Source organism: Typopeltis vanoorti, chromosome 24, assembly GCF_054136105.1.
Source record: "Typopeltis vanoorti isolate ZY-2024b chromosome 24, IOZ_Tvanoo_1.0, whole genome shotgun sequence".
Lineage (NCBI taxonomy): Eukaryota > Metazoa > Arthropoda > Arachnida > Uropygi > Thelyphonidae > Typopeltis > Typopeltis vanoorti.
The window spans coordinates 58,595,327-58,611,839 of NC_143572.1; the positions used below are offsets into that span (position 1 = coordinate 58,595,327).

At 36.3% G+C, this 16,513-nt stretch overlaps 1 protein-coding gene across 1 annotated transcript in view; it reads right to left on the bottom strand.

Annotated features, from left to right (window-relative positions):
• The window catches only part of LOC150093260 (glypican-6-like), a 162,572-nt gene that overhangs the window by 12,103 nt on the left and 133,956 nt on the right, over window positions 1-16,513 (bottom strand). The window contains exon 8 of the mRNA XM_090413449.1: window positions 4,146-4,318. Within this exon, the coding sequence (XP_090269575.1) occupies window positions 4,146-4,318 (173 nt within the window). The remainder of the gene's footprint in view (window positions 1-4,145; window positions 4,319-16,513) is intronic.

Consider the following 16,513-nt stretch of genomic DNA (forward strand, 5'->3'; position numbering starts at 1 on the left):
TTTTTTATTGCAGTTGAGATTTGTAAGGTAAGGATGGTACTTGGGATTGCCTAGAATTAGGAATGACAGGACTAAGCTTGCAAGGCTAGTATATTAGATGGTTAATTAATTTCAATGGCTGGAATAAAACCACCACCATTTATCAATGGACATCGGAAATGACTTGATAAGGTATACAATGTTTGGTCTCTAGGACAGGTATTCTAGATTTTCAAGCCTTAGCTCAACCACAGTACTAATGTACTATAGGTTTAGAAGTTTTTATGGAAGGGATTCAAAGAAAAAATGTTATACTTGTTTACTGCATGTATTCTCCAACTAGTTTGCAAAGTAAAAATTAAAGTATCTTTTATTATTATTAATACGTGACACCTCCAAGGAGCCCAAAGACTCATTGAGAGAAGGCTCCTACTCTACTACTATCCATATCTCCACCACTCAATTCATCAACTACTGCAAACTGCAACTCCCATCATCTACAGTAGTGCCCTCTTCTGCCCATCGCCACCACCACTAGTATTTTCACAGATAATCACAAATGTCCATGCTTACAGCAGGATTCGAACCAGCAGCCTTTTGACTGGAGAGCAGATACACTAACCACTTGGCCAACCAGGCTGGCAATCTTAGATGGGAATCTCTGCAATTTTTAAACATTGTCAGCTATCCCACTTTCCAACATGGGATATGAACATAGATCTTTCCAATCAAAAGGCATGTTGCATCAACATATACCTTTTGATTTTTACTTTCAAGCCCCACAGATCAGAGATTTGCACTGCTAGTGAAGTGAGCTTTTTATTTTATTTTTTTTTTTTTACTCCCACCATTTGTAAACATACAGTACATTAGCCATGGGTGTGTTCTACATCTCAGTATACTTAAGATATGCAACCAGGAAATATGGAGTTATTACACTCATCCAACCACAGACTGACATTAAATAACTAAGATAAAATTTTAATTTATATTAAGAGTAATAAAAAAGACAGTTATATATATTTTAGAAGGATGACCAAATATTGGAGCCAAAAATATACAGTAAGAGAGAGATGTCGAAAATGAAGCGTAATTATATTTGACAGTCAAAAATGAAACTGCCTGCTACGGTGGATCAACTATTCATTCTTTAAATTCTCATTTATGAGAACATTACCAGGATTGAACATCCTCATACGAGGATACTTACATTCCATCAATGAAATGAAATGGAAACAAAAAATGGAAACCAATAATATCAACAAAAATCCCACTATTTTCACTGTATTGTATGCAATACAATCAAAACACTCCTGAAATTCAAAATGTTACCATAATTGATTTCCAAGATAATGAAATCAAATTACATAGGTTCTTATCACTAGAGATTTTGAGCAATCAGGATGCTATAAACACAAAAATGATCCTATCTAATCTTACCCTCTTGTAAATTAAACAAAATACACTACTCTATTAATCAAACCACCCAAACTCTCATTATTATTCTTAAACCATGCAGTGGCTCATGGTCATTTTTGTGTTGTTTATCGTTTTACGACCATTCCTATGAAACAGCCAGCATAATCATCATGTTGATGGTCACATATATACTTTACTAGTCTTTGTTCCTCTTTGAACTCTAAATTTTTTGTTTTCATATTTTTAATTCTTATTTTTTCAAAATCTATAGTCCATTTGATTTATCATGTTCCTTGTTTTCCAGTCAAAGTTTTATTTATGCTTCATTTCAACTGCTGAAATTCTACGAGGTAGGTTCCAATAGTTTCCAGCCTGACATACAAAATTTGTGACAATTTTAAAAACGTCATGCATAACAGATAGCACCATCTACAGGGAGGTTAGTGTACCAGACTCAACTGTCTACGTGCTTCATTCAGTTGAAGGCACTCGTTTGGCTAACAAGTGGCTGTAATGTTAAAAATTGAGTACTGTGATCAAGTTTTTCACCAAAAAATCACTTTATCCAAATGCTATCAAACAGCGATTGGATGGGGTTTATAGGGAAGCTTCTCCTTCATATTCCATGGTGAACGAATAAACTAAACAGTTTCGTCTACAAAGAGAGAGAATCGAAGATGATCCTCGTGATGGTCAGCCTGTGGAAATGATAACTAAGGAAAATGTCTCACTTGAGGAGGAACTGCTCAATGACAGTTGGCTGAAGCTCAAAGAAATCTCAGCAAGGTTGTGACTTTCTATAACAGTCTCTTGCATCATTCATGAGAAGCTTCCCATGCCGAAGGTCAGTGCAAGGTAGGTGTCCCAACTTCTCTCTTCACTTCAGAAGGAACATCGTGTGACCTGTTCCTGCAAGTTTTTAGAGCTTTGCCAAGAAACGTGCTGAAATCCATTGCCAGCAGAGATGAAACCATGGTCCTTTATTATGATCCTTTTTCCAAAAAGGAAATCCATGAGGGTGACGCAAACCAGATGAAGCACGGCTGAGAGAAGCCAAGGTCACTCAAGCCCACCAAGAAGATCATTGCAACAATCTTTTGGGATTGCTGGAGAATTCTCTTAATTGACTTCAAGGAAAGAATACCACCATGAATGCAAAATAGTATGCTTCACGCCTGCAAACTACACAATGCCATAAAGGAGAAGATTTGAGGAATGTCGAGCTATGATTTTTGCCTGCTTCACGACAATGCTCTGGTCCATACTACTATTGAACACCTACCCCTCAGCCCATATCTAACACTCAGTAACTACTACTACTTCTCAAAACTGAAGAACGACCTTCAAGGAACAAAATTTGCAAATGACAATGAGGTGAAAGATGCAGTTTTAGGCCATGGAAATGTTAATTCGAAGATGTGAAAAATGCATTGAAGTTGGAGGTTTTCTTTCTATCACATCTAAAAGTTAATCAAGCCAGAAACTTATGGAACCACCCTTGTACATTTAAATTCACATAATTGAGATTGATTTTCATCACCTCCCTCTTATACATGTGCAGTCTTAAAAGTTCTAGGCCTCAACCATAAATGGTAACACTATCAGCAAGAAAATTTTTTTCCAAGTTTGTACATCTGTCATAAGCATCCACGTGAAATTGAAAGTCATTCTATCGAATAGTTTTTTTTTATACAGCTGTTGGAAGCCAAAGTGTATCCCTTTAGAATGGATAAAACTGAGTATCATGCGGTTATAAAATTCTTTGTAAAAGAAGATTTAATGCCAAAAGAAATTCATTCAAAGTTCATAAAAGTTTATGGGCACTCTTCTCCTTCGTTTTCAAAATGGACAATTTCGAAATGGACTGCCGAGTTTAAACGCAGCTGTACCAGCCTTGAAGATGATCCACGTGAAAGATGTCCAAAAGGTGTGGTTACACCTTTTGGACATCTGAAATCATATTGTACATCAATACCATATCATACACTGATCAGTGATCAGAAATCATTGATCAGTGTACGATATGGTATTGGATGACCGGTGAGTCAAAGTGCGTGAAATTGCTGAGACTATAGGCATTTCAAAAGAACATGCAAGATACATTTTGCATAAAGAATTGCAAATGAAAAAGCTTTGCACAAGATGATTGCCGTGCAGATCAAAAAGCATTCACATGAAAATCTCTGAACAGTCCTTGGAGCATTTTAACAAGAATAAAACTAATTTTGTGCATCTATGGATGAGACTTGGATTCACCAGTACATACCAGAATCCAAACAGCAGTCAAAACAATGGACAGAAACCGGTTGTTCAGCGCCAAAGAAGACCAGGTCATGGCATTGGATGACGAAAAAATTCACGAGAAAAGATCCAGTTTGCAGAAGAAAAAAAGCATCTTTCATTAGGACGATGCACCTTCCCACAAAGGTGTTTTGGCAACGGGAATATTAAGGGATCTGCACTATGAATTGTTGGAACATCTACCCTATTCTCCCAGATTTGGCTCCCTCTGATTTCTATCTCTTCCCAAAACTAAAAATCTTCCTTGCTGGTCAGCATTTTTCTTCGAATGAAGAGGTGATTGCAGATGTAGACGAGAATTTTGCAGATCTTATGAGAACCAAAACAAGACACTTAATCTGACAACTTTCTTATATAATAGAAAGAAATGGGCAGTGAAATAAAAAATTGATTAATTAATGTGCAAGTATTTAATGATACATTCATTAAATATGAAGTTAACTTACAGGAATCTATCCATTCCACATCTTGTCCATTGTAAGCACTTGATAACTTGGAAGTGATTAGCTTTAGAGTTAAATTCTGTTGATTTATAATTGAATTATGCCTATTTTCTGACACAAATTTAGGCAAATCATCTGGAATGTTCACAGGGTCAGCAGTTGAATTTGTAGAAATCCTGCAAGAGATAGGAAAAATAACTTGCACACCTACACATTTTGGCTAGCAATGTTACATTATAGCTCAATTGATGTGGTTAAAAATTCACATCCTTAAATGCAGATAGAAAAGTATAAAGCAGAAAAATAAAAAACCACAGCTTTATTATCATATATTTCTTAAAAACTAAACCAAGCAATGAAACTAATTACTTATCCAAATAAAGTGGAAAATTCGATAATTTTTTTTGTGTTTAATTTTACTTATTAAGCTACTGATATCTATATTTCTTATCGCTTTATCTTGCAATGGTTCTCTTGTCAAAAGAAGTTTTGGCATTTTTAGTGAACTATTTAAATCAAATGTAATATATGTTATTGAAATTAGTAAAAATAAAAATAGAATTTGATATATTATGATACTGGAAGTGAATGAGAAAACATGAAAGCATATCTTTCATGTTTGACCATGTGCAAGACAGAAGTGGCAAGAAGTAGGGGATTGCTTTGTAGGGTGAAGCTCCAAAATGGTAGCATGAAAAACTTTCTTCCTGCTTTTTTCTCCCCTCCTAAGATATGTCCGCTTCTATCAATATAGTTGCTAGATCAACCAATCTTTCTTGGGTCGTTGCTATTCACAAATAATTTTTAATCAGTTTAAGTGTGGAAAAACTTCTTTCCAAGCTTAAAACTAAGCTAACAATTCCTGTTAGTGTAGCGATGCCACCTACTCCAATATGGCTGAATGAGAGCCCTTATTAAGCCACACCGTGAGGCAAGCAGCCTCTATGCTACAACCCTGTCGACGGTACTGTATCTTATCAAAGTTTTCTTTTGTTTAATCCTGCTACCACCTTTTTTTTTTTTCTCTCTCACTTGGATTGTTACATCGAACCCTTGAAAATTGCTGGCTAACGGGGCTCTGGCACACCCAATTCCACTTGCAAGGCAGAAGTGGCAAGAAGTACAGGATTGCTTTGTAGGGTGAAGCTCCAAAATGGTAGCATGAAAAGCTTTCTTCCTGCCGAATCCTGCTTTTTTTCCCTCCTCCTACTTTCCAGTCTGGCCTCTTACCAAAGTTTTCTTTTGTCTAATCCTGTTATCATCTTTTTTTTTTTCACTTGGATTGTTACATCGAACCCTTGAAAATTGCTGGCTAATGGGGCTCTTGCACACCCAATTCCATGAAAAGTGTCTGTTCTGGTCAGAAACATACTACTGCGTCTGGGGTAACTAACGTGTCGAGAACTGTAGTTTGGAATCTCGATGAGAAATATAAATATGCTATGAGGCCTCTCAACATACTTCAGCAAAACATCAATAATACTCAAAAAAAAAAAAGATGGAAGAGCTTAAGAACATTTTATACAAAAATAACATCCACATTGCATGCTTACAAAAAATGAAACTAAATCAAAATCTGAAGCTTCATATCAAAGGCTATTCAAAATTAAAGAAAGACAGACCAGACCGTTCTGGCGGAGGTCTAGCTATGCTCTTACGGACCAAACACGTTAAATATAAACAAATCATATCAACTACAAAACGGCAATATAAATAGTAATATATATTACTATTTATATTGTAATAAATAGTAATAGTAATATAGGACTGTTTATACTATCTACAATAGGGCGTAAAATTCCGCACACACATTATCAATTGGGAAAAAAAAAAAAAAAGTGCTGCAAAGAGGCTCAAAGCAGTCAAGATATTTCTACCAAAATGCATTATTACAATAGTCAATGCATATCACCCAGATTTCAATACAGAACTAATTAAGTCAAACAATGTCGGATACAAAGATCCCCTTTTAGATCTAAATGCCAAAAGCCCAACCTGGGGCTCCCCACAACTAGATCGGAAAGGAGCACAAATAGAAGACATAACTGATAATCCAAACCTTGAGATCATAAACAACATGCAAAATACATATCCTGTCAAAAACAACAAATTGCGAGTCGTACCCAGTGGCAAATACTAAAGAATGCCATCAGTGATCATAGACCTATTATCATTAATTTACAGTTAGACCAAAAACCACAGACAAAGAGATCTTGGAACTTCAGAAAAGCAAATTGGCCTAAATACGTACAACTACTAGAAACATATTGCACTGGTACACCCACTAGTAAAGATCTCGATCAGCAACTACTAGAATTAACTAACAACATACAGAGAGCTGCAAAAAATTCCATTCCCAGAGGACTCAGAAAAAACAACTGGTTCCATTTTGGAATGATCATAATATCAATGCTATTATTATGAGACACCTCCAAGGAGTCCAAAGACTCATCGAGACTATAATAATATCGTCATCATCATGCATATCAAGGATTTAGGCCTAGCACGGCCTGTTCTGGCTTAGAAGTCATCGTTGAATCGTTTAAGAGGATGTCCTGGTTTTCTTTTTCCTAATGGCTTGCATTTTAAGGCTTGTTTTGGTAATCTTTGTTTTCATTCTTTGAACATGTTCCATCCATTTATGTTTATATTTTTTAATTTTTTCTATTACTGGTTCTTGATTTAATTCTTTCATAATTTCTTCATTTCTTTTGTGATCAAATAGGGTATACTTTGCAGTTTTTCTCATAAACTTCATTTCTGCTGTTGTTAATCTTTGTTTGCCTTTTTGTTTTATTGTCCACGTTTCACTTCCATACATTAAGACTGGTAGGGCTAAGGGCTAATGTATTGTATACTTTTAGTCTGGTTTGTTTTTGAACTAGGTTTGGTTTAAATATAGAGTTAATTACAGCTGTTATTTTTAAATATTTTGCAATTTTTACGTTTATATCTTTTTCATATGTAATCGTACATCCTAGGTAGTTAAATGAATTCACCTGTTCCAAGATCTTGTTATCTATTACTATTTTAGTTCTTGCTGGATCTTGTCCTTTAAAGGCCATAGTTTTTGATTTTTCTGTTGATATTATCATACCATAATCTTTGGATATCTCATTTAGATCTAAAATAGCTTTCTGTAGTTTATCTTCAGAATTTGTAATTATTATTTGGTCGTTGGCAAAGAGGAGAGTGTTTAAGTTTACTGTAGGAGAAAATTTAATTCCATGATGTAAATTTTTATTCCATTTAATTAGATATTAAAAAGAGTTGCTGAGAGGGGACATCCCTGTCAGACCCCTCGGTTTATCTCTCTCGTATATGATAGCTCGTGATTTAATCTTATTTGTATTTGATTATTTTCATATATACTTGTGATAGCTTTTAGGATATTATTTGGTATTTGTCTTTCTTTTAATATGTTAAATAATGTTTTTTTTAACTTTGTTAAATGCTTTTTCAAAGTCAATAAATGCAATATGTGTTTCTAAATTGTATTATCATCTTTTCTCCATTATTAATTTTAGGCAAAAGGCCTGGTCTATACAACTATAATAATATAACAATACTATAATAGTGATAGCCTTATATAATAAGGCTATTACTAATTAATCGGTACGCAGTGAAGAAGGCGGCTAGCAAGTGCCGCCATCTTGTGGTGCCTAACCCTAACACAATATTTTTAATGTCTGAAAATAGTGAAGTTAGTAAATTAAGGGTTTCAGTTAATGGTAGATTCGTAAATAGTGAGGTGATATCAAAACTTGCATAAGTCTGAACTTTTTAAGGTGTGGTTTTCTAAAATACTTTTTAGGTGGGTAAAATTTTTAACGAGAGGGAGAATTGTTTGTGAAAGTAGCTAGTGGTTTGGTTAAATGTTTAGCAAGTTTATATGTAGGACTGTTTATACTATCTACAATAGGGCGTAAAATCCCGTACACAGAATCAATTGGGAAAAAAACATGCACAGAAGCCGGATTGCAGTTGTCTCGCTACTGTAACAAACTTTGTTTGTGTGCTCTGAAGATGCTGGATAGAATACCAGCAAAATATTAGCAATTCATTTATTAATCTTCAAGGCTCACCTTTCCTAACGGGGTTGTGAGGACAGCTGCAAGAGGAACTTCCAAAGGTCACGATCCTCCGCCACCAAGCTCAAGTGTTCTGGTGGGACTCCTAAACGTGTCCACCTAAGGTTTTGGATAAAATCTATCCATCTTTGCCAAGCCAGAGGGTGGAAGGCCAAGGAGGGCCTGCTGGGGGAGCCTCACTTGTGGCATCCTCACCAGATGCCCATACCAACGTAACTGTGATCTCTCAACACTGAGAAGCAACGGTTGGATATTGAGGGTTTCCCGAATTACAGAGCTTCTGACTCTGTCAAATCTTGTCAGTCCCACAACCCCTCGAAGGAACTTCATTTCAGCCGCTTGAATTCATGTCTGCAATCTTTCGGTCATTACCCAACTCTCATGACCATAGGTGAGGATGGAGACATAGACTGTATTGAAGACAGCCAGCTTTGCCTTCTGGCTTACCTCCCACTTCAATACTAAGGAACACCCAAGCTCCCACAATATTGTGCTTGCTGAGCCAATCCGAGTATCTCTTCATCCAAATTTCCATCACTCGTAATTATGGACCCAAGTTACTTATACTTATCCACCTGCCTCAGTGGGACTCCACTCACATGTAGAGTGCACTGGGATGTTATCTTGATACCACAAATGGTTCCGTTTTGGCCACACTGATCTTCATTCCGGCTTCTGCACAAACAGCTACAAACCTATCCAGGGTCTGCTGGAGGTCATCTGTGGAAGAGCTAAGCAGAATCTAGCAGAATCTGCTGGAGGTCATCTGCAAAAAGCAGACGTCCAATGCTACATCTTCCAATTCTGACACGCTCAATGCCTTGGCTGTGCCAATCAATCCAGTCCATAAACATTACGAAAAGGAGGGGCAACAGAACACACCCTTGGCAGAGGCCAATGGAGACTGTGAAAGGTTCAGACTTTGTGCTGTTTACCCTGACACAAAACTCAGGGCATTCGTACAGGGACTTGACGGCAGCTAGTAGTTGGCCATCCACTAAATACTCCTGTACTACTTGCCAAAGCTTATCCCGAGCAACCCAGTCATATACCTTCTCCAAGTCCACAAAACATGTGTAGACAGTCTTGGCATATTCCGAAGATTTCTCAAAGACTTGCCTTAAAGTGAAGATTTGGTCAGCTGTGCTTCTACAAGAACGAAAGCCACATTGTTCTTCCTGGAACTTTGACTCAACTATGCTCCTACACTTTCTTTCCAAGCACACAGCATATACTTTCCCAGGCAGGCTGAGCAGAGAGATGCCACGATAGTTGCTGCAATCTCTCTGGTTTCCCTTCTTGAAGACTGGTATTATTATGCCTGCTTTGGTGCTCACCCAGATATCTAAACAGCCTGACACACTTGAGTCAGAGAACCCCATCTCGATTTAAGGCTTTTAGCATTTGGGGGCGAATTTCATCATCACCAGCAGCCCTTGCCTGATTTTAGCGATTCTATTGCTCAATGGACCTCTTCAACTGTTAGACCAGTCATCACCCTGATCTGCACCTCTTGGATGTCCACAACTGATGGGCCACCTGGGTTAAGAAGGCTCTCAAAGTATTCCCTCCATCTGTGGAGGATATCCTTCTCGGTTGTTAAAAGTGCACCATCAGAGGCCTTAATTGCCCTTCCTGTGCACGATTTCCTCCCTCAAAGGCAGTGGTTGGTCTGACAGAATACTTTGTTTGCATTTGCATAGGATGAGTCTAATCTTTCTCCAAGGGATTCCCAAGCCTTCTCTGCTTTGCTTTCTTTACTGCCTCAGCAGCAGCTTTTCGTGCTTCAGTGTACCAGAAACACATCTTAGGTGGCCTGACCCTAAGCCATGTTAGGTAGGCCTCCTTTTTTGCCCGGACAGCTTTTTAGACCTCTTGGTTCCCCCAAGAGGTCCTTTTCTCACTTCCCGTCGCCACGCTGAGCCTCTTTCTGCCACAGCATGAGTGCAGAGGCAGCAGTTCTGAACAGCTCCCATTCCACCTCAACATCTGCAGTATGCTTAGGAATCTCTTTGAACCTGGAGGAAATATCTGCAAAATTCTTCCTCACAGCCTCATTTTCCAATATTTCCCATTTCACATGGTATAGCTGCTTGGGCCTAACAGCGTTGACAATAGCATCTGGTTTCTGAAACTGTGGAGTACAGACAAGGTGGTGGTCAGTTGACAGTTCTGCCCCTCTCCTCACACAAATGTCCAGGACTGAGGAAAACAGGTCTGCTGAGACTATAAAGAAGTCAATCAGAGATCTTTGTCCAAGTGTATCCCTGTACCAGGTGTACTTATGGACTCCTCGGTGCTGAAAGAAGGTATTCATTATGGACAAGCTGTTAGTACAGCAGAAGTCCAATAATTTCAACCCATTCACGTTAAGGTCAGGGTCTCCGTTCCTCCCAACCACACCTCTCCACATCTGGTCATCTGTTCCAACATGTGCATTGAAGTCACCTATTGGCAGGACTGATTCCATGTCTGCCACCCTGTCAAAAGCAGCATCCACTTCCTCTAGGAAGGCAGAGTATTCTGACTACAGATTAGGTACACAGGCTTGCATCACAGCCAAGTCATGGTTTTTCATCTGGAGCCTTAATACACATACCCGTTCCCCCAATGGGATCCACTCAGCAACACAGTCTGACAGCCAGGGACTTGCGAGTATCCCCACACACCCACCTGAGCAGACTAAATCTAGTTGGTAGTACTTGGCTTCCTCAACCAGTTCCTTCTCCTTCCCTGTCAAAGAGACGATATTCCAGTTGCCTAAAGCCATATTCTGGTGCCGTTGTCATTGCCATTTCCGTCCTTTTGCAAACAGGTATCGAGCCCACTGATGGAATTTCCTCTAGCAGATTGCTGAGGAGTGGTGTCTAAGGGAGACTGTAACATATTTTGTGAACGGATCCCTCTGCCTAAAACCCAAACGCGTCCCTTGGTAACCCGCATGACGGACAATGTGGTATGACCATTGTGTAATGACCTGGCCAAATTAGTGTTTGGTAATGCCCTGTTAGCACTACCATGTTTGCATAAGATGAAATGACACAGCAAAATAGGAAAGATTCACCTCTAGTGCCCTAGAATACTCTAATAGCATTCGGAGGAAGTAACAACAAGAGAAGAAAGAAAGAAACATGGAAGGAAGAGGAGGGACCAGTCTACAGATAATATAACAGATAACCCTCGTATAATGCAATACTTATACAATGCAGTTTCGATCAAAATACGGTCTACAAATTTTAGTAACCCTTTATTTTTTCATATATTTTTCACCGTGCGATTTAAAAATCAAATTTTATCTTCATTAAATTGGGATCTGCCCATATCGCGCATGTAGTTATAAGTAGCAAATTTATATTAGGGGAAATACCCTTTAGCACGCATGTTCATCAATTGCTTACCGTATAAAGTCTTATTGTTGAAAATTGTCTTTGTTTTCTGCCAGGAAAGCACATTAAAAATTATAAGTGTGTTAATCTCAAGCTGAAAATTTTATTTTCTAGTGAGTTACATACAATATGTAATGACTTTTATGTAAAAAAATTATTTTTATAGTAATGGCCACTTAGAGGGCTTTTGCAATATGGTTGAAAACAAAATTAGTGAATTGATTGATGGGGAAATAGATTTAAATGAGGAGGAACTGGTACAATTAATAGATGACGTCGAACCAAATGGTGGGGAAAGTTCTGCCGAAGATTCCGATTGTGATGAATCTGTTCAAGAATTCAGTTTAAAGAAATTAGCAGAAGGATTTGACTTGGCAAGAAAGTTAGGAAGTTATTTTACAGATAATAATTTCTTAATGGAGGGCTCCGGAAAATTCACAACACAATTGAATATTTGTTTAGCTCCATATTATGAACTTAATAAACATTTTCAGCATAGTGGTAAGCAAGGTCCTATTACTGACTTTTTGATAACTAAACCAGCTGAAGTATGCAATGAGAATTATACAAATGATGCCCAAGAGATTTCAAGTGATGACGACGTCTGGCCACTCGTAAATAAAGAACATCTACGAAATATTAGTTTTGAAGAGAGTGATGATGATTAAAATATGCACTTTATTTTATTTTGCCTAAAACATTTTTATGCATTATGGGCAATGAAGTTTGCGTACAATTTGCAATTTTTATAAGTTTATACAATGTATTTTGTTTCATAGTTTATATGTTTTCTTAACTTACATGAATTACCTGAATTAAATAAAAATATTTTCTGTTGGATATGTCATTGTTGTTTATATAAAAAAAAAAAAAAAAAAACCGATTTCGGAACATAATCCTACTTTTTCTATGTGATCTGAGTCTCACATAACGCGATTTATATAATGCGGCATTTCTGTGGAACCTAACATAGCATTATACGAGGGTTACCTGTATATTACATGAAGTAAGGCATGGTCCAGCATCAGGTACCTCGGGTTTGCCGCGTCTGTACTCACTAAAGTGAGCCCTGAGGCAATTAAGTCAACAAATAGTTATTTTCTTATCAATCTGTGTTTGCATCTATACCGTTAAAATAAAATCAGCAATATTCTTGGATCTCACACAGCTGCCTTCAATCGTGTTTGGAGACGAAAATTAATAAAAATTGCATACGATACTGGAATAAGGAGGAATGCATTAATTTGGATTTCTGATTTCATGAAAGGAAGAAAAATGAAAGTAAAAGTAAATGTAATTTATTCCAACATGCATCAAACTTGGACTAAAGTACCACAAGGTTCTGTCTTAAGCCCACTCCTATTTCTCATCTATATGAACAATATTCATCCTCACATAACAAATGACACAAAAATAGCATGCTACGCAGACAATATAGCAATCTGGCACACAAGTAGTAATCCTCAACAATCTGAAAAAGTCCTAAATAATTCAATAAAAAGCTTAGAAAGATGGGCAAGAGAACTTAAATTACAGATAAACCCAGAAAAAACAAAACTGAGCATCTTCTCCACTGATAGAAAAATAGACACAATTTCAATCCCCAAATCAAAATATATAATACCAAAATAGAAAAAACAGTCTCCAAAATACTTAGGCTGAACTGAGATTTACAACTCACATTACAAATATATCCAATAAAGCTTTTAAAAAGCTTAATATCATCAAAAGGTTTTGTGGAACAAAGTGGGATGCAAAACCAAAGACACTCAAAACTACATATACTGCACTCATACGACCAACTATGGAATATGACTCATCAATCTGGGCTCCAGCTTCTACTAGCTCAAAAGTAAAACTTGATAGAGTACAATCAAGAGCATCAAAAATTATTATAGGTGCAGTCTCATCTACAAATAACTTAAAAGCTCAACAAGAATGTGGATTTCACATATTAGAAGACAGAAGAAAACTCTCCATAGTTAAATTCATATACTGCACTCATACGACCAACTATGGAATATGACTCATCAATCTGGGCTCCAGCTTCTACTAGCTCAAAAGTAAAACTTGATAGAGTACAATCAAGAGCATCAAAAATTATTATAGGTGCAGTCTCATCTACAAATAACTTAAAAGCTCAACAAGAATGTGGATTTCACATATTAGAAGACAGAAGAAAACTCTCCATAGTTAAATTCAGGATCAGGAGCCAACAACAGGATCACATCTCACTCAGGACTTTCATGCCTGGATAAGAAAATCTAGACTAAAGAGATCATCCACTTTACAATATGATCATGAAATTAGTAAACAGAACGACTTAGAACATCTGTCCATTGAAATAAGCAAAGAGCCATTCCTTTCCACTTTTCTACCAAAAAGCACAATGATAAACTTAAATCTCCTAGAATCTTGTTCAAAAAAGGATTCACAGGAAGAAAATAAAAGGAAAGGACTTGACACTATACATCACTTAAATAATCTCAACCATGTCATTGTCTATCTACACTGATGGATCATCTGATGAAGCACTCAACCAAGGAGGTTCAGGGGTTTTTCTTACTTTACCTGGACACGAGGAAATGCAAATCAAAACTACAGCTGGCAAAATATAACCTTATAATCACATTTCACCACTGAGCATCATAATATACTTTTATAATGGCCATTGGTAAATAGTTAGATTGCGGTTGTATATTAAATGTCACAGTAGATGAATCCAACTTAAATATAAAATCATTCTCTGTAAATACTAAAGTTGTAATTCTAAGGTTTATAAAATTACTAATGTTAAAAAAATACATATAATTTATTAGCTAGCTACTAGCTTTCAAGGTGTGAAAGTAAAAAAATTATTAAAAACTGGTTTTGTTGTCTGCATTTTTTTGTGAGGGAAGATGTATAATTTTAAAAACAAAATACAATCACTCAAACATCAAAGTGCTGTGATATTTTATAATGCTGTAGGAAAAATATACAAACATATCCAATTTTACCTTAAAAACTACATTTAAGGTATAAGAAAACATTCCAAGATGAATGTTTCAGATTTTGTACTATGGTATGAAAACTGGTTAATTTTGAAACAAAAAATGTATAAGCAGATTGTAAAATAATATTGTCCATCAAAATCTGAAAGGGATCGTATTACAATCAAACAAATGTATTACGAAGTGTTCAGTTCAGTGCATTTTATTCAGAAATTGCTTTGTGGCTTGTTAAAACAATCTTTTTTAGTCTTTTCTGATAACAGCACTTATGGAGAATGAATTAATCTTACTAATTTATGCATGCTGCTGCAGAAATATCATAAAATCCACTGTAACAGCCAATGCTTTGTAGTTGTTGTGGTGTCAAAATAAAGTTGAGAAGTCGAATCAGATTGACTACGTATAGAAATATTACACAAAATAAGGCCAATGTATATAGCAACTTGATAAATTTTGAACTTCAAAAGCTGAACGATTAAAGTGCCTTAAGTTTAAAATGGAATTTCAAAAATGATTCCCAGATTTCACGTAGTTTTACAAAATTGGGAGGGCAATTAGAGAGGAAAAAAAAAGAAAACAGTAATGATCTTGAAGGAAAAGCCTTTTAGGAATATATGCCTACATCAACATACATTTAAAAATAATTTTTTATAATAGTTGACCATCCTTGTCAACTATTATTAAAATATAAAAAAATTCTATTACCACATGCTGTGCAACAAATTCATATATAGGTAATGGCCATAAAGACTCTTATTAAAGTATCTCAAATTATTTCTTTATCTAATTAATGCTTATTTTCAATTAAACTTATGCAACTTCCACCTTCCTCTCAAAAATGCCCACTGCTACACAGTTGTAGAATGTATTTTGGGAAAGGGGGAGGAATGTTGTGGGGAACGTCATTTTACACAAAAATGTGTAAAATGACAACCATAACTGCATGGCACTGTATGAAGATGAACTTTACGGCTGTTCTTTAACTGCAGTACTCTCAGCAAACAAATTTAAAATTTGGCTTCTATTGTCTAATGCAGTCCAATCTTTTTTTTAAAGTTTTTTGTATCAAAATAACTTATAATGGAGAAAAGTTCAAATGAGTTTTGTTATAAGATAAAATGCACATATTTCTACTGTTGTTTTATTGGCTAAGAGGGAACCTTCATAAATATTGTGGAGTTTTCTAACTGAATAGTATAAATGTAAACATTCAAGCAATCCCTTAAATATAAAAATGAAATGTTACAGAATTATTGCTATAGTTAATAGAACATTATTATTATTAGAAACCTGGGCTCTATTATTATCAAGGGCTCAAAGAAGGCCATACATCATCCATGTCATTCACACTTTTGCAGAGCAAATGCAACAGCTTACCTGTTGCACTTGCTCTGAAAAGAGAAAACTCTAGCTTTCACCCACTTTAATGTGCACATTGCTAAAAATTGCATTTTTTTGTGTTTTCTGTTCAAAGAACCTTGATTTTCCCAAATGCTGTAGACAATGCAAACGTAATGGCATTCACTAAGAATTGCTTATATCGCTATGATGATTTTTCTGTAGCTATACGGCAGTACTAACTAACAAACTGTGCAAATAAGAAGTTAATCGGGCGATATGCAAATTAATAAAAAATTCAACATTTGTTCAATCTGAGCGCCTCTATCAGCATAATGTCGAAACACCCATGATTTCCATGGTGTCCCCTTATGCTCTTCCCATCTTCCATGTAACAAAAAATTTCAACTAATATCCTATAAACTTTAAACACCTTTTCAGAAGTTTAAGCATATCATATCACAACTCTTTCTCTTATTTAACAGTGTCCACAGGCCACATTACTCTCAATGTGTCCTCAATCTACATTCCATTATCCCAATATCACCAATGTAACTTTCCTC